Here is an 18,321-nt window from a genome sequence, read left to right on the forward strand (position 1 = left end):
TCTTAACAATTTATATTATGATGACAAATTTCCCAATTGAAAGTCACTTATTTCATGTGCAAGGTACAGAGAAAAAACAGTCATTTTTATTTTCAGATACCCAAGAATGTAGGGTAGAAAACCAAACTTCTTCCACTTTTAATGCACTTTATAAGTACATATTGCCTCTCTTCAGCAGCACTGGTTTTCTGCGTGGATAGGCTGAAGCAACTGAAGTGCTAGTTAATGGAAAGTTGGCTTCAAGTGTAAGTTTACTGTAACATTCTGCTGCTGCAAATACACCACCTTAAAAAGTGTTTGATATGCCAACACTTAACACAATTTCTGCCATCTGTAACACACCATTAAACTAGTTTAAATCCTATATAAAACAATGAGCACAGCATGCTAAATAAATTAGGCAGAAGCTAGCATAAAAATTAACTGCAACACAGTTCTAAGTTTTGAGATGCATGGCTTTCCCATCCCTGTTGTCTACAGGACACATGCACAGATATTTTGATTCTCTAGTGTTAGAACAAGAAATTTAAAGATATGTATGATTAAAAAAAATAGCCAAGACAAATAGTAGAAAAGGCATTTTATTTATATGGAAAAGGCTATATTTAGATTTGTAAAAGGTCTGTGGTAGTGTTATGTTGCCCATGTCAAAAATTGGTTGTGAATAGCAACAAAACGGTTACATATCTTTCTACATAGCAGTGCAATTAGTTCACATTGCAATAAAATCAAGTATGCAACAGAATCAAAACCAAGTGTTTCTCCATAATCAGCATATAAAGAATTACAGTGCAAAGATAATTTTAGGTTTTAAGAAATCTGCAGTCAGTCTTTAGAATATCCTAAGGGGTGGGATACTCCAATTATTTTCATTACTAGCAGTTGTATCTTGTCAATACTGTGCACAAGCTAGTAAGTCTAAAATGAAACAACTTGCATGGTAAATAAAATATTTAGTCTATACAATAAAAAAAATAACAAATTACCATAAGTGAGTTAACAAAATGAAATTCGAACACACGAAACAGACAGCTTACTTTAAGGACACACATACAGTATTCATCACATAAAACCAGCTACTTTTTTTCCAGCAAAAATAATTTGGTTGCTTTACAACTGCACTATGGAACTTGTAGTCTGAAGATGCAGATGCCCAACTCTTAAAAAACATATTAAATGTCTTCTGCAAAGCATACAAAGAGGATAAATATTCTGATCACAGTCAAAAAGTTATTTTTGGAAGTCGGTTCTCCCTTGCTCCAGAAACACACTTAGATGGTTGAAAAAAATTCAAGGCGCATCATGATATGTTGAAACAGTAAACTGTGCTCCATTTCCTTCTAATTTTGAAAAAATCCTAGAATTTACAGTACTCTGGTATATGAAAAAGTCTTCAGACGTTTACATTGCATATTTCTGAGTCCATTCTCTTGCATGTCTGTTGTATCTGTATATGCAGAAAGAAGGCATTACAGTGAAAAGCTGTTAGTGATACATCAGCAACAGCCACATGTTGTTGTCACTTAACACATTAAAACTTTTCATCTCTTGGCATCGACTCAATAATAAAATAGTCTAAAAGCCAAGAAACATATACTCACTGTACACGCAGTTTAACGTTACCTATCAATGCTATTTGGACTCAAACTGAAAACCAATCTCACAAGTTTATATTAAAATGTATGCATATCTGATTTGTACCTTAACAGGTATTTGTTGTCAATTAGTCCTAAATGCGTAACTATTAACAGTCTAACAAAATTCACACTTTTTAGCTGCATAAAATTCAGTATAAATGAACTGGTTTTGGAAATGGTGGGGAGAGAAGGCACAGTGGGTTTGGGGTTTTGGTTTTTTTTTGGTTGTTTTGGTTTTAATCATACTTTATTCTCCATTCTCAACTGCCATCTGCATTTCAGAACTTGAAAGGAAAGTTTTCTGGAAAAGTCTGTAAGCCCAGGATAAGCAGGTAGCTGCTACATCAAGGAGAAAGCAGCAAAAATGGAAAAGTCTCACATGTAGTATTTTATCCATGGAATCCTTTGGAAATCATGCAGTCTAAACCGTGGAATGAAAGGCCCAAGCTTCCTGCCATTCACAACTGCAACAAACTCTGAAGAAATCAATGTATTGCTTAGCTTAGTTATCCACAGATGCCAGTATTTAAAGCTCAAGTGCTCAAAGGAATCACTCCAGAGAGGTAGTACTTTGGAAAGAAACACAACTATGCTAAAGCACTGGTGTAGTGATCTCTAAAGACTGTTATCCCATATTGTGAAGGTTCAGCCCTGTGTGTAGCTGTAAGATAAGCATTTCAAAACAGTCCTTAGAGGTGACAATAAGTCAGCAAGCCTGAAAAATTGAACTTTGGGAAATCCAGGTGGTTCCACACTCTAAGCCAAAGACCCCAGAAGAGATGTTCCAGGCAGTATAGTACTTTTAGAGCTGAAACTTCTCAAATCAAAATCAAGTTTGGTTCAGAAGCATTTAATACTTCATTTATGTGCTGTCCATGTTACCTTCCCAAGATTAGAAACTTCCTCCAAGATCTAAGGTTCTTTTTCAATGTAAGATGCTGCAAATTGCAACATGACAATAGTTCTTAGCACTAAGAAGAGCAGAGTACTGGCCTACACTAGGTTTGTAAAATAGCATCAAAACCATACTTATTGTTCATATCTAACATCTTACTAAAGACACAGGTTTTACAACCAGAGGCTCACACTAGCAACAGATAACTCATATTTGGGAAATTATTTTTCATGAAATGAATATAAAAATAAATGTGAAGGTTTTACGCAACCAAGTGCGATTACCCAACAGTTGTGTATGCCCACGGTTCTCTGCCTGCCATTCCACTGAGCAGTATTTCCAAGATTTAAAAATCTCATCCTATAGAAATCTATCAGAAAGTATCTTTAAAAGCTAAAATAGAAGGTGCATAGCAGATAACCATCTGCAGGTACCACACACACAATTGCGTATATGTTATACTCACTTTTCCTTGTCTGACTTGTAGATCTGTGCAATATCTGGTACTAATGGATCATCTGGATTAGGATCACAAAGTAAGGAGCATATGGACAATAGAACTAAATAAAAGAGACACTAGATTAAACAAGTTAGTTTGCTTCATTTCAATAATCCTTTAATATATCCCAGTACACAGAAGGAGATTGGTAAAAGGGAGATTGGAAAGAGAATGCATGTAAGTGGTAAGCTTTCACATAGCAGTTCTGCTCAGCATAATTTTTCTAGGTCCTAAGTAAGCACCACCTGACACTATCCTAGAGAACTTGCAATCCAGGGAGCTGCACCTTTTGTAATGGTCTCTCTCTCAGGTTTTAAACCATGAATATTAAACAAACTGCAGCCTACACAGTTACATAGAAACTGTGTATGCAGTTAATTAAAATAAGCCCTTCCATCTACAGTTATTTAGGATAATAAATACTGTTTACATTACACTGCAATGCAATCCTATTTGTGAATAGCCTTCACTTCTGTGCTGACAGTTTTCTCCTTCATATGAACATTTCATGGAATTTGATGTGTGGTTTCCATTTTGGGAAAATATTTCATAAGGATTATATGCAGGAATTCACTTACAATTCCATATTAATTAATACAAGATTCCAAAGTTAAACAATTCTAAATGTTTTGTGAAAGGGAATTTGAAGGTACCATAAGAAGCTGCTGTAGAACTGGAGTTTTTTTCCTTGCTTTTTCTTGTTACCAGATAGTCTGGACTAAAACTTACTTTCAGCTGTAGGAAGTCCACTCACTTCATACTGACATATTTTATTTTATTTAGTGCAAAATACACCAGTAATATAGAAAATTGGGTTAGAATACTTGATCACACCAATTAGAGGTGCTATCGATGTGCTGTAATGCTTTGAATCAGCAAAACAGAAACAATAAAGGAGAAACTTCCATGAGCCACTGCCCTAATTTCCAGTTTATGAAATACATAATGTGTTTGCACATTAAAAGTGCATCAAATCAGAACACAAGACCAAACTGCTCCAGAAATAGAGGAACTTGAGAAACGCTGTACAAGACACAAAAAAAGTGCTGAAGATCTGAAAACTTCAACATTTTTCAGTTGTAAATGCCAACTGCTAAACATGATACAAGGGCCCACTTTCATTTGCTAAATACCTTCTTAATAGCTAGAAATAATACCATTTTTGCTGCGTGAGAAACCAACCAGTTTCTGTGAAAAGTTGTTACCAACTGCACGCAAGAGTAATTCAGATCTTCAGCAATTACTTCAGGAAACAGTATTTAAATTGGATTTTATTTTGCTTGAGATCACTGCACTGCAGCATCATTGTGTGTGAAGTTGCTTTTCCAAGGAGGTATAGGAATTGCACTTGCACAGAGCAATTTTCATTGGACAATATTTTCCTTGCTTGTACACCAAATGCAATGACACTGTTCTAAAACAAGAGACATGATTTAGAGAGCTCTCAAGCACTTAGGCAAGATGTCATACTGTTTAACCTTTTCAGTCACATGAGAACTTTCTGTAATATGACTAAGAGTGAGCCTAAGCATTTTGAGGATGGGAGAGAAAGAACAATGATAGCACCCAGATTTTAGGGAGCTTTAGAAGTGACATAAAATGCCTACAACAAAAGAACTACTTTACTGAAAATTCAATGTTCCAAAAATCTGCAGTGTTCAATTTGAGAAAGTTTAATTACAGGACTAGAATATCTTAATACATCTTTTACTGATGACTTTGAAAGCAGCTACATTTTAAAATATCCATCTTACAGAGGAATGCAAAACAGAACAATTTATCTAATATTAAAATAAAGTGTAATTAAGACCTTAGCCCACACAAGGATGCATAGGCAACCCAAAGAGCTATCAATAAGCAATCAATTAATCCCACACATCAGTATCAGGGTTTTCCACTTACATCCAAATTAATTTGATTCTGAAGCCCTGCTCACCTGTTTCTCCTCAGTTCTGCATGCACAGTCAGCTATAACAGAAGTTGCATTTCAAGCTAACTGAACATTTACTACCTTACCCAATCTGTTTTAGAACATTTATTTGCCATGCACCCGGTATTTTATGTAATGTGATACTCCAAATAAACCATGCAAGATCTTGGATCATAACAAGAATTCCAATGGAATTTGCCACTTTTGTTATGTGCAGGATAAATGAGTTCCCACTGCCACCCTTAGATAGTACAGTAATATGCAAATAAGTACCACAGCAGTTTATATAATTTCATAAACACGTTAGCAAATCTGTGAGTTTACCTTTAGATACAGTCAGAGCTGGTGACCATTGTGATCTCAGGATATCAAGACAAATACTCCCATTACTGTTTATGTTTGGGTGGTATATTTTTGTTGTAAAAGCAATCTGGAGTAAAAAAAGAAAAATAAAAACAGTAACAAAACCAAGAAACAAGTAACATCAAATTATGTTTATTACGTTTAGAATCCTTAACGCAGTCCCTTCAGTTCCAGATCTGCCAAGACACTTTACTGTACAGTCTTATCCATTCATCTGCTATGAACATTTATCCTGTTGCTGGCCTTTCTGGTTTTAACTTCCAAAATTAAGCCTCAAAGAACTACGAGATAGAAACAAAGCTTTGGAAAAAAAAAAAAAAAAGACAAACCAACAAACCCAAAAAAACCCAACCAAAACAAAAAAAAAAACACCACCAAACCACCAACCAAAACCAACCAACCAAACCCAAAACTACAAAAAAGAAAAAAAAACACCAAACCCACAAAAAAAAACCAAAATCCACAAAAACCAAAACACAAAACTATGTAAGTTTTGAGTGTAAGGACTTACCTTTGGTGGCTTAAAAGGATAGTCTGTTGGAAAGTGTACTGTGAGAAAAAATACTCCCCCTTGATATGCGCTATCGGGCTGGGAAAGAAAAAACAGAACAAACAAAACACATTAATATATTTCAGGTATTTTAGAATTTATCTTCTGAACAGAGACAACCTCCCAAAGTTGTGATTATCTCTGAAAAACTGATTTTTTCCCCCAGTACACAGCCTACACTATGGACCACAGCCCACTATAGGCTGTGTACTGGGAAGGCACAGAGGGAATTGAACCCTCCCATTGGCCTGCACAGCTACAGTAGCACCAGCTGTGACTACTACTGCAGTAGTACAACATGGCTACAGAGTGTTGCCCTTCTTGGGAAGAGAAGGGGAAGGAGCAGTGTTGGACTGGTGTAGCTTCAAAATGACTGATCCATCAGCTCCACAGCACCAAGGGTAATACAAAACCCAGAGCAGGTCTTCCAGATCCTGTCTCCATGCAACATCACAGCTGTTCTGATCCTCCTCCTCCTCCATCCTTAAGCTACAAATATACTTACCTTAAGAAGTGGTATCTCTTTGCAGATGCAAAGAGTAGGATTTTCCAACATAATTCAGTTGATCATGATGACATCAGGGAGTTTTAAAACACACAACATCTTTGTGACCTGTACAAATCTGTGAACATGCATTTTGTTAGAGAACATGTGCACAGGTTTAGGTCCAGGTTGCACACAGTTAATAGAAAGAAATAACTTTGTTGCAGTCATCTGTTGAGGAAATCTTCCATTTTTATTAACTAGAAGAGTGAGGGGAAAAGTCTCAGTGGCTAAATTATAGAAAACAGTGCTGTTGTTTCAAATAAAAGGAAGAAAACCTCTCTCATCACTTGATAAATTTAAAACAGCAACATAGGAACTCGATCTCAGCAAAGCTGCAAAAGATCAAGTTTTAGGGGTTTCTAATGGAAGTAAATGCAGACCTTTTTAAATAAAAGGTTTACCTTGGAAATAAGGGAAAATTACTGCTTTAGAGATGAATACAAGGTAAGATCACAAATGTTGCACTAAGACATGTTGTCTTACACACTCAAAATGCAGTGTTGCAATGTAAGGCAGGTTATATATAGTATTACTAAGAAGTCAACATGAGCTATCATCAGAAGAGATTGCTGCTGTACTGCCAATTAGGTTTGAAAGGACTCCTTGCATGCATTCTACATGGATTTGTCAAAGTTAAACTGAAGCTGAGACAAGTTCAGTGTAAGAGGGAAGGCAAAGTTAAGTTACATCATGTTTTATGATTAAGTAGTGTATATAAAAGAAATTGATGATGCCCCTAGGCAGGAGAAGAGTTTACCCTACTTCTGCATATAGGAAGTGAATTTTGAGGGTAAGCTTTAGACCTCAGGTCATCAGGGAACATACAGGACGTGCATCCCTATTCCCTTCTGTTATCAAGATAAAGGATTAATATCCTGCAGATGTTCTTTTCTTCTATCTCAGAAGATATGGCTGAGAAAAGGATAAGAATGAGCATCACTTGCCAACCCAGCTACAGAAATTTGAAGAACCTGAAGCAAAGAGTATTTTCCACTACAGAATATGAAGAGTGAATTGCAAGCTAGAAGAAAAAGTTGAATTTAAGTTGGGATTTATATGCTAGTATTTCATTATTCAGGTTAAGAGTCATTCAGGACAGAGACATTATTGGTGGCAGTTAGCACATAAACTTTTGTTACCTCCTACCTTCTTTGCTTTTTTGCCATTCATCTTTAAGCAGCACAGAAGGGGAAGGGTCAAATGACTTTGTATGTGAAAGAACACAGTTGTTAAAGAAAAATGCTCAAAGCATTAGTATCCTACAGAAAAATGTGCCACAATCACTTCAGTTGCTGCTGAGCTATTGACAAGTTGGACAACAGACTCCAGCATATGACCAGCAAATTCGTAAGTGATCTTCCATTACTTCAGAGCAGCCGCGCTGAAAATGCAGTCTCCAAGCAGACAATCTCACTTTTGCCCACCATGTGATGCTGCATCTTTAATGGATTAAGCATTGTCTCAAAATTTCAACTCGCACAGTGATTCAGCTCACCATCTAAACCAAGTAAGTCCAAAAGGAAACACTATGAATATATACTCCTTACCATGATATTATTAAATACTCCTTTCATCAAATTACATGGGCTTTGTTTTTTTTTGCTAAAACTCTTCTCAGTTTTCCTTTAAACTTTGTTCTTAAGTTTTGCCCTTTCTTACGTCATTTCCTTGACAAGAACAATAAATGGAGTATTTAAGAGATCTCTCTCAACCCAAGAAAAGCAGGCTTTTCTTGCACAGAAACCAAAGTACCTGCAGCTGCTGATCTACAGTTCGCAAAAGCCATCTTTTTGCCATAGCCACATCACAGCAATCACGTAAGCTCTACCTAAAAGCCGCCAAATCACCATGTGCAACTCCACTCTTGTTTACAGTTACTAACTTTAACATTGAATTATACCCATTCTTCGTCCTTCCAGATGGATGAACCTTCCAGAAGTGAAATGATCATCTTTGAAAAGCAAGCTTTCCACTCTGGAGCACACATCAACAATTCAAACATTGCAGATGACTGATTAAGCACCCCTGACTTCGTGAAAAGGACAGATTTTCTAACAGTTACGGAAGTAAATTAGTACCAGACTAATAAGAACAACAATACCGCCCTCAATCTTATACACAATACAGCTGAATTTGACTGCCATGTTTACAGAAACCCAAATGAATTCTTCCATTACAAAAAGGGTAACAAGGTCTACTTTCTAAGGGGCATGAATTACATACTTACAGGTCCCATAATTGTTGCTTGCCAGTGAAACACTGAAAGTCAAAAAGATACAGCAATTAGAGATTTTTTGAACTTTAGTAACCAAAAAAAGGTAAACTGTGACAAAGTCCTATTAACAGCTTACAGTCATCTCCAACAGGTCCGGCAGAACAGTGGGCCGGTGGATCTCGCTGCAGATCACTTAGTTCCTGTAAGAAACACACCAGTAATTGAAAGACATGTACATAAATATGTACCACTCAAAACCACCAGGTCAAAAGAAAGAACACAAACAGATATTAAATAGGTCTTTTTAAAAAAACCAACACTTGAAATGCCCATTGATACCAAAAGGGGTTTTTGCCAGACAGATCTGCTGCTAAAGAAAACATCGTGGTATAAATTAGTGTCTAAAAGTACCTTCAGAGTTATAGCCAAATTCCTAATAGGCTGGTTATACTGAAGTAGCCATGGAAGGGAGGGTGGAAGGAATGAGGACAATGAAGGGTTTCTTAATTTGTCTGTAAACTCACTGCTAATTTAGAAATTTATGCGCTAATCTGACTATTCCTTTTGCTTTTAGTTTTACAAAAGTTTCCTGCATTGGCCTAATCTATGCACACTAGCCGAGTTAAGCTAGATCATTAAATGCCTGCAGTCTGCCTAGAGATGATATATGAACACAACATAAAGGTTCCTAAATAAACTAGAAAATAAAGGAAAATATTGGCTCGACACCTTATTTAATTCCCTGCAGGCCTTCCCTGTTTCTTCCCCCACCAAAAAAAAAACCAAAACAAACAAAAAAAAACACACACCCGCCAAAAATCCCCCCAAACCAACTACTAAAAAGCTGCCAGGAAAGTTGAAATTGAAGCATTCAGAGAAGCTTTTGCAGATCAACTGACTTATTTCCCTTACATAAGTCCACACAGTCCCAAATAATTTAAAATTCTTATTTAATTACACAAAACCAGCTCAGCTTTTCACTTGATTTTTCATTGCTATACGAAATAAAAACCAAACCATTAATGTTGGTTTTTCTTTTTTAATTCAATATACTCCTTTTGATGTCTGAAATTTTACCATACTAACAACAAACAACTTTTTCCCAATTCTGAGCTGATAGGAACTACACTGCAATAAGTTTAATGACAGCTACAGGTTGGGCAGAGAAGAGATTCAAAGCAGCCCTGAGGAGAAGGACTTGGGGGTGTTGGTTGATGAGAAAATGAACATGAGCTCGCTTCAGTGTGCTCTCACAGCCCAGAAAGCCAACCGTATCCTGGACTGCATCGAAAGGAGCGTGACCAGCAGGTCAAAGGAGGTGATCCTGCCTCTCTACCCTGCTCTTGTGAGACCTCACCTGGAGTATTGTGGGCAGTTCTGGTGTCCTCAACATAAAAAGGACATGGAACTGTTGGAACAAGTCCAGAGGAGGGCCAAGAGGATGATCAGGGGACTGGAGCACCTCCTGTACGAGGACAGGCTGAGAAAGTTGGGGCTATTCAGGCTGGAGAAGAGAAGGCTGCGTGGAGACCTCATAGCAGCCTTCCAGTATCTGAAGGGGGCCTATAGGGATGCTGGAGAGGGACTCTTCATTAGAGACTGTAGTGACAGGACAAGGGTAACGGGTTAAAACTTAAACAGGGGAAGTTCAGGTTGGATATAAGAAGGAAATTCTTTACTGTAAGGGTGGTGAGGCACTGGAATAGGTTGCCCATGGAGGTTGTGAATGCTCCATCCCTGGCAGTGTTCAAGACCAGGTTGGACGAGGCCTTGGGTGATATGATTTAGCGTAAGGTGTCCCTGCTCATGGCAGGTGGGTTGGAACTAGATGATCTTAAGGTCCTTTCCAACCCTAACTATTCTATGATTCTATGATTCTGTGCAAATATTTCCATAGAAATAAGCTAAAAGATGTGTCCTAAACCACTGCTCCTAAGTCACTCAAGTAATTACTCAAAACATACACATTCAAGTCAACAACAGACATAAGCAGGACTGCAAATATTTCCTTGAATTTAGCTTAAGGAGTAACAGTGGAAACATTCCTATTAAAAAAAAAAAATCATTAGTCATGTCAACTACTTTTAAAATTACAAGGTTTAAATTCAATCTAAGTTTAGCTGAAGCGTGGAATTCATGTAGATAGTGCAATCAGACCTTACATACAATTTGTAGGATTAAAATTCTGCACTTCTCAGCTGCTGTGATACATTTATCCATTTAAGACATCCAGTAAACATTTCAACTCACACACTACCCTGAGGGACCCAGTTTACCATGGACCTGGCACCTAAACTCTTACTTCTTACATTGCTTACAGGCTCACTTTTGGCCCTGAATACAAAGAAAGGCACTTCAACATATCTTCAGCCAAAATAGAGTAGAAATGTTACCACTTGCTCTGAAGTCACTCCTCACAGTCCTTGTGATTTAAAACAAAAGAGACAGTTCTTTCATAAACTGAAGTAGCTCCAGTTGCCAACTAGCATTACTTGTCTGTCCTTAACTTTACTCTGTTGGTGAAATTGTATGCTGGTCCAGAAACAACATTGCAGACTAGACTTAGACTAATAAAGGTAACAGCAAAACCCTTTAAAAGCACAGTTCCATTTTTAATCAGAGGATTCAAATTTCACTAAGGGAGTGATACAGAGAACCAGCAATCTATGCTAAACCAAATCATTGCCAGTACACTAGGGCAGTCAACAAGTCTCAAGTTTCCAAGAGTCATCAGCATTGTAGCAAGCATCACCAACAGCAGAGCCTTACAGCCACTCTCTAATTTGCAACTCAAAATCTAACCCAAGAGAAGATTAAGTCTTGTACACACACTAAAAACAAAACAAACAAAAAAAGCCAACTACACAAGACTGTTGGCCAAATCAAAGCCTAAAAATCACATTTTATAGTGTTCACTGACTACTAAATTAAAGGCAATGATGGGAAAAAAATATTCAGCTTAAGCTCTTCAGAAAGTCTCTAAAATATATACAAACATTCCTTAAAGCATGTGTGAACTGCTAGGCAAGCACTTAATTTTGGAGTCACAAGTCCATAAATCGAGATCTTCACATGCCCCAAAACCACATAAATTGGTTTTCTTTCATATGTACTTCAGAACTGGCAGGAACTGGGCAAGTCTCCTCAGGTATCCATTTTCAACTTGTGCAGGCTAAAGGCACTGAAATTTGTCTGTGATGAAAACCCCCTGATTTTTAATCATACCTGGATGAGACCCAGAACTATCAACTCCTGTTATCAGTATTTCCCCAACAATGATGAAGATTGAAGAGGCTCTTTTCAACCAATTACCCTAGACCATACCAGTAGTAACAAATACATTCCAAGAGCTTCTGCAGCTAAGAAACAAAGCGTGGCCAAGCTTCAAAATAGTAATAAAGCTAATTCAAGACATGTTTTCCAATCATAAGAAATATTGTACTGAACCTAATGTGGTTTAAAAATACTATTGGTAACATGATCAAACTTTGTAAATTGAAACTGACAGCGTTAACAGTTTGAGCCTCTACCTACGGAAGCTCAGATCAAACTGTGGAAAAACAAAGAACGAAACCAGACTTATGTTATTATTTATGCTCCGAAGCTTCATATTCAAAGCAAAATTATCTGGAGAACTGTAAGATTTGGGTTTCAAGCTCTCCTACATCATTTTGAACTGGTGCAAGGCGACAATGTCTGAGTTCACCTGACTTTTCAGTGGCCAGAATGGAACACTGCAGAACAGTTACTATAATTCTCTAGAGTAAGTAGATGTAGAAAAACTGCTTCATGACTTTACATATTCATAAAAGAATTGTAAGTTGAATACAGGAATTACCTATACAAAGCAGCTAGAAGAACAGAGCAGCGCAAGAAGCCCAAAACTTTGCTTTGTCAAGTTAGAAGGGCTGAAGGTTATTTAAAGCACAATGTGCTGAAACCTCATGGAAACTTCCCAGTAAGTTCATTGCTTCCAGCAGCTTTGTCTGTGTTTTATGGATTATCACCATGTAGCTGCACGATGCAGGTCTGGTTACTTCAAAGGCTTGTCTGTATCAGTATTTTTAGTCACGGGTATAGAAAATGCTGGTGCAAGACTTTTGATGTACACAGGCTAACAAACAGGATCTATAACTCAAAGCACTGCAGATTCAGTTTCAAAAGAGAAAGTCAGCGCTAGAAATGACAAGTGTACACCAGCGCAGCATTTTTACAAGAGTGTACATAAACCCAAAATTTTGTCTGCAAAAGATGCAAACAGAAGTATCAGTTACTTCAAACACTGGTAAATGTCACAGCATAAAAGCATCTACCATGAGCTCAGACATGCGCCACACTATCCCAATACAGCCAGGATAAACTTGTACAGGGAAAACAGCTAAGCTGAGGACAGTGACAGAAATAAATCTTCTAATCTTCTCAAAAACAGGAAATATTACAGACTAGAATACTGTTAATTTTATGCCTATGTTAATTCTAAATAGTCTTAATTCTATGTCTCCAACTAGTTGCAATGAATGGGTGCTATAGCAAACTACTTCTATTTGTAACTACAGAACAGCACCAGAGCACAATGTAAGCCAGACCTGTGACTAAGCGTAGCTAATAAAGGAATATTAGCATAATGCTGCAAATGCTAAACAACGATTACTGGAGATGATCACAGCAAAGCCTTCAAATTATCACCTTTCATTGCACCACATGCACTGTAGAATAGCTCTGTGGGCAGCATGAGGCAAAAAATTAAAAAAAAAATAAATCAAGTTTGACATGCAAAATACATGCTATAGTAAGCTATAAATACTGGAAATATTTCAGAATGTGCAGACTAGTGCCCATTGTCAATGTATAATTTGAAATACAGGATGTATTTCATGGTGAAGACTGGAAGGCCTTACATTTAACACTTATATGCTTCATTAGCAGTCAGGCTTTTCTCCAAAAAAGCTACTGGAACAAGATTGTAAAGGATACTTGGATAACAAGGAGAAAAAATATTCTCAGGATAGCACTCGATGACTATGAGGATGAGTAAAAAAAAACAAAAAACAAACAAACCAAACCAAAACAACCAGCTCTTAAATGTCTCCTTCCCCCCCCCCCCCCCGTTAAAAAAGTCAAAAAAAAGACTGCAGACTATCAAAAGACTCAATTGAACTGCAGGCAGAATCACTAAAAGCTTTTTTAATTCTCTAAGAAACACAAACCCACAACCAGAACCCTTTACTACACCATTATTTACATATAGGTTTTTATATTTGCCAGCTATGTTCTTCATTTCTTGCACTGTAAACCACAAACTCATTTCCTACCAATTCCAAGCACACACTGCTGCTATTATATTAATGCTGTTTGGAACTAGCTGCCAAAAAAAGCCCAGTGATTAGACTTCGGCTAGTTAAAGCATTCTCTGTTCCTCATAAATCTGGTAAATGTAAACAAAATATTTGTCATAACGTTTCTTGATGTAAAGGTAAGTCTCACTAATAAAGTATATATTCTATTTTATACATTGTTCTTAAGCAAAAGAAAAAAAAAGGATATTCCTGATATCACAGCTGGTATTTTAAAAACAAATTAAAACACTTACATTACAGATCCAAGAAAAGTTTCCTCAGTATGCTTGTTACCATCTAAAGACAGCATGTGACTCAGTTTAAAGTCAAAACCTAAACCATAAATATTGATAAAACTTTACTAGAGTCAATTTACAGTAACAGCAGTTATTTTCAACATCAATATTATAGTCAGTATGTCCTGTTAGTCTACATGTAAATGAAACACATACTGAAACAAACAGACGTATAGTCCACTGACATACCTAAATGTTTGAATGCTTCTATTCTTACTGAGTCGTAGGAGAAAAACAATCGGGCACTATGTGCAAATGAGATAAAAAACAACAGCTATTTTTAAACCAGTCTTCTAACTGGTTTCAAAATCTCTTAAGTAAAAAAAAATTTTATGCTTAGGAAAAAAGTACATACTGGTTTTATATGTATTTCAAAACAGCCCGAGCCATTAACCAGCAGAGTATCAACATTAACACTAGAGGAGCACACAGAAGTATAGGGTTTATGATGAAAAAAATCTCAACTGTAATACTGAACTGACAAGGCAACAAACGCGCAACTAGACACATTAACCAAGAATTCATTACAGGAATCTCAGAAAAATGGTCCTGCATAGGATGAATGGGCAGAATTGACTCATGCACAAACAGGCATAACCTAGCAGTCTGAGTTATTTTCTACCCTCACAAAAGCCATGATGTCTCAATTTCTACAGGTGGCAACAATAAAGCTTTTAAAAAATATCCCTTGGCAACCAAAACCTATGCTATTTGTTTTGCTATCATAATTTGCAACATCTGGAATTTACAATGCTCACAAGAACATGTGGTTTTCTTTCATTGGTTCATCACTGACTACAGAAAAGCAACTCCTGCCCCAAGGAACATCTATTCTAGATTACACACAGAACACAGCCTAAAGTTTTTGACAGCTGAGGAACACTATGCCTCACTCTTTCATGCAACACCAAAGCAAAGCACTGGTAAGATAACACACCCCTCAACATAAGATGAGTAAGGCTTCCCCATCCTTCTGAGGGACTTTGAGATGAATTTGTCATGGAGGTGGCACTGACGGCTATGCTTGCACAACAGTTCTTCACGTCCTCACTGCTCTTTCATGCCCAGCACTAAGCTGAATGTACTTTTGTATGCAGTGATCTGCTTATTCATTGGTTACTCATTGCTCACTTTTTAAGAAAGCTCCCAAGCACAATACATCTTTCCATTCCTAGTGTACAGTCTTGAAGCCCACAATGCTGTCGTCTTCCGAGGAATCCCTCAAGGCTGATCAACAGAAGACAGGGTGCAACAAAACAGCTCATAATGGCACCATTATTTAGAAATTGGAGTCCCAGCCACTATAAGACAGAATATGCTACTAACATTTCTGTGTATTACGGCTTTGCTTCCTCTGTAGGTGTTATCATTCCGAACACACAAATTATCAAAATAATTACAAACACTCAAGCTTGCCACCAAAACCCCTTCAATTCTGAAGTACAAATCTCAACCACCCTAAAACCATCCAAGTTCACTTACCTTCAGACAGTACATCTAGACTGACATGCTCCCAAGTAATACTATTGTGTTTTCTGACAGCACTTTCCAAAGAGTTCCTCCAGGCACTTGATGAAACTATGAAATCCCTACAGTATTTCCTCTACTCCAGATCTTACCCCTTACTATTGTTGAGATACACCATAGCTACAAACCTTTATAGCTGGTCTGGAACATCAGAAAGTTAGATTGGATGAACACACCATCATACAAATACATTTCATCTGGCATTAAACTTTCAGTTTTGTAATTTTCAGAAAAGGTCTACATATTACCGTGACATCAAGATGGTTTTAAAAGGAAAGTTAAAATAAAGGGGAGAAGTTTGAAAAGACAAACTATCTTATTTCCTTGCCAATTTCCTCTTCTACTGCTCCAGAGGCAAGCAAGCTGCTAACCAAATCCCTCTCGTAATATATTTTATTTCCCTGGAAAGGCAGTGGATACTGATAGAGGTATTGGAAAAAAAAAAAAAGCACAACCTAAAAGCAAACAAACAAACAAAACCAAACCTGAAACAAAAGAAAAACCACCAAAAAAACCCAAAACAAACCCCCAAACCAAAACATTCCATCCAAACAAAAAAACAAACAAAACAAAAACCAAAAAACAAGTAAACAACAAAACAACACAACCCAAAAAACAGAAAACAAAAACCCAGCAATAGTCATTGTCATTTCTGCAGCAAACTAGAAGCAAGAAGTAACTAATTCTGAAACTAATCTCAGCTCTGGTAGGTCCTTCCCTGACATCTCTTCATGCTCCACACAGAAGTTATTGTGCAATCAGAACATCTTACACTACCATGAAATCAGCATCCTGGTAATAATTTCCTTCATTTTCAAAGTGTAGAAACAGAATCTAATACAGTTAGCAGAATGAAAGATACTCTTTCATAAATAAGAGTCTACTCATAATCTCATATCTGTCAAACACAACGTTTTTAAATGTGACACTAAACAAAATTATGTGTTGTCAATACATATGGAAGTCTCTAAAGCAGAAAGTTACACAGGGAATGTGGTAAGAGAGAAAAATGCAGAAAACTTATTTTAGCAGGACCTCATTTGGAAAATCACAAACTACCACTCCATCTCGAAAATACCAGAAGACTACCATAACTTACATTTTTTCTTCGACTGCTCACCTTACCAAACAATAAAAAATCTGTTTCTCCAATACCAACATTTTCAAATAGCAAAAGGGAATCCACAACGAGAAATTGCAGCACAGTCACAGAACCAGGATAGCACAAACACCGACTAAACACGGTGCACCAACAGCAACAAAATACCACATATTCTATGACGCGGCCAAGGCACTAACATTACCTCAGCTTCTATGTTTACCATTCAGAATCCTTTTTTTGTCTGTACTGCACAGCAACCAGTTGGGTCTTACCAAACAAAAGGAATCTAGAAATTTACTCCATAATTAAAACCTGACCATTCATTTGCAAATGTTACCCCAAATCTCCACAACCGGGATGCATTCAAAGGTCATATCAAGTACTGGGCTGACAGTACTTCTTTCCACTTCTTAATGTGGAGAAAAAAAAAAACTTACGTGCAAAGCGAACCAAGCTGTGCATAACGGGAGAGCAGTATTCTGGCAACAAACATTTTACTTGAAGCTCTCTCTACTAAAGATAACCCGTTAACACAACGTGGCCTGTCACCCACTACTTCACAGCCATACCCTCGGGAATTCTCTCAGATGTTTTATTAAGGACTGTTTAAAACACTGACTCGGGGTAGTGGGTCTTCAAGAAGGCGAAGAGTCCCGAAACCGCAGGAGCCCAAGAGCCATCCTTTCTCCACCTCACGACCGCTCTGTCCAGGACAGCTGCGACCCACACCGGGCTGACCCCCTCCGCCCCCTGAAGTGGCCCGAAGGACCAGCGCCGGCAGCCAGGAGACAGCAACAGGGACACGACCTGAGCGACGGAAAGCACGACAGGCCCCAGGCGGAAACAACGCGGGGCAGCGGCACCCGCGATGCCTCCCGCTGGCCGCGGCCCCGGCCCGCCGCCACTCCCGGGCAGCAGCTGGGCGGCGACAGCCCTCCCCTCGCCTCTCCGCCCCGCTCTACTCCGGTCCCACGGCTCGGCCCCACTCACTTTCTGTATTCGCTTCAGCGCCATAGGAGCGCGGGACACAACGGCGGCACCAAGGAGCGCGGCCGGCGAGAGTAGGGGCGGAGCGGCTGGGTAAGGGCACCCGCGTGCGCCGCGGACGTGGGGGGGAAGGGGGGCCGCGGGGTGGAGCCCGTACTCGCAGGGCCCTTTGTGTCCCCCCTGCGCATGCGCAGGCCAGGGCCGCTTGCGGGGCGCGCCGGGAAGTGCAGTCCTTGGGGAGCGCGGCGGCGCTGCTGCCCCCTGGCGGGGCGCACCACACCCAGGGCGCGGAGGAGCAGCTGCTGTACAGCTTAAATATTTCCTTTTCTTTGTAACGGCACTTAAAGTTTAGTGCGTTTTGTAAGGGGGGTTTGTTTTGATCTTGTCCTCTCCTCCCCAAGCAAACTGAAGTATTATTAGGCTGCTTGTGTTCAAAG

General features: G+C 38.4%; 1 protein-coding gene across 3 annotated transcripts; it reads right to left on the reverse strand.

The window, feature by feature from the left end:
• Positions 1 to 565: 565 nt before the first annotated feature.
• UBE2D1 (ubiquitin conjugating enzyme E2 D1) lies at positions 566 to 17,986 on the reverse strand. Of its 3 annotated transcripts, XM_057403380.1 has the most exons (8): positions 17,888 to 17,931; positions 8,773 to 8,836; positions 8,649 to 8,680; positions 6,380 to 6,497; positions 5,836 to 5,913; positions 5,286 to 5,391; positions 2,999 to 3,092; positions 566 to 1,447 (listed from the first exon to the last, which is right to left on the reverse strand). In XM_057403380.1, the coding sequence occupies exons 4-8, from the start codon at positions 6,428 to 6,430 to the stop codon at positions 1,402 to 1,404; spliced, it is 375 nt and encodes a 124-aa protein (XP_057259363.1). In that variant the 5' UTR covers positions 6,431 to 6,497; positions 8,649 to 8,680; positions 8,773 to 8,836; positions 17,888 to 17,931; the 3' UTR covers positions 566 to 1,401. The 3 variants fall into 3 exon arrangements, with proteins under 3 accessions (XP_057259363.1, XP_057259362.1, XP_057259364.1); XM_057403379.1 differs by lacking the exon at positions 6,380 to 6,497 and having other exon boundaries at positions 17,888 to 17,986; XM_057403381.1 differs by lacking the exon at positions 17,888 to 17,931 and having other exon boundaries at positions 8,645 to 8,680.
• Positions 17,987 to 18,321: the final 335 nt, after the last annotated feature.

The sequence above is a fragment of the Pezoporus wallicus genome, unplaced genomic scaffold (genome assembly GCF_028554395.1).
Source record: "Pezoporus wallicus isolate ANWC-B61680 ecotype Strahan unplaced genomic scaffold, APGP_CSIRO_Pwel_v1 contig_4264, whole genome shotgun sequence".
Classification (NCBI taxonomy): Eukaryota; Metazoa; Chordata; class Aves; order Psittaciformes; family Psittacidae; genus Pezoporus; species Pezoporus wallicus.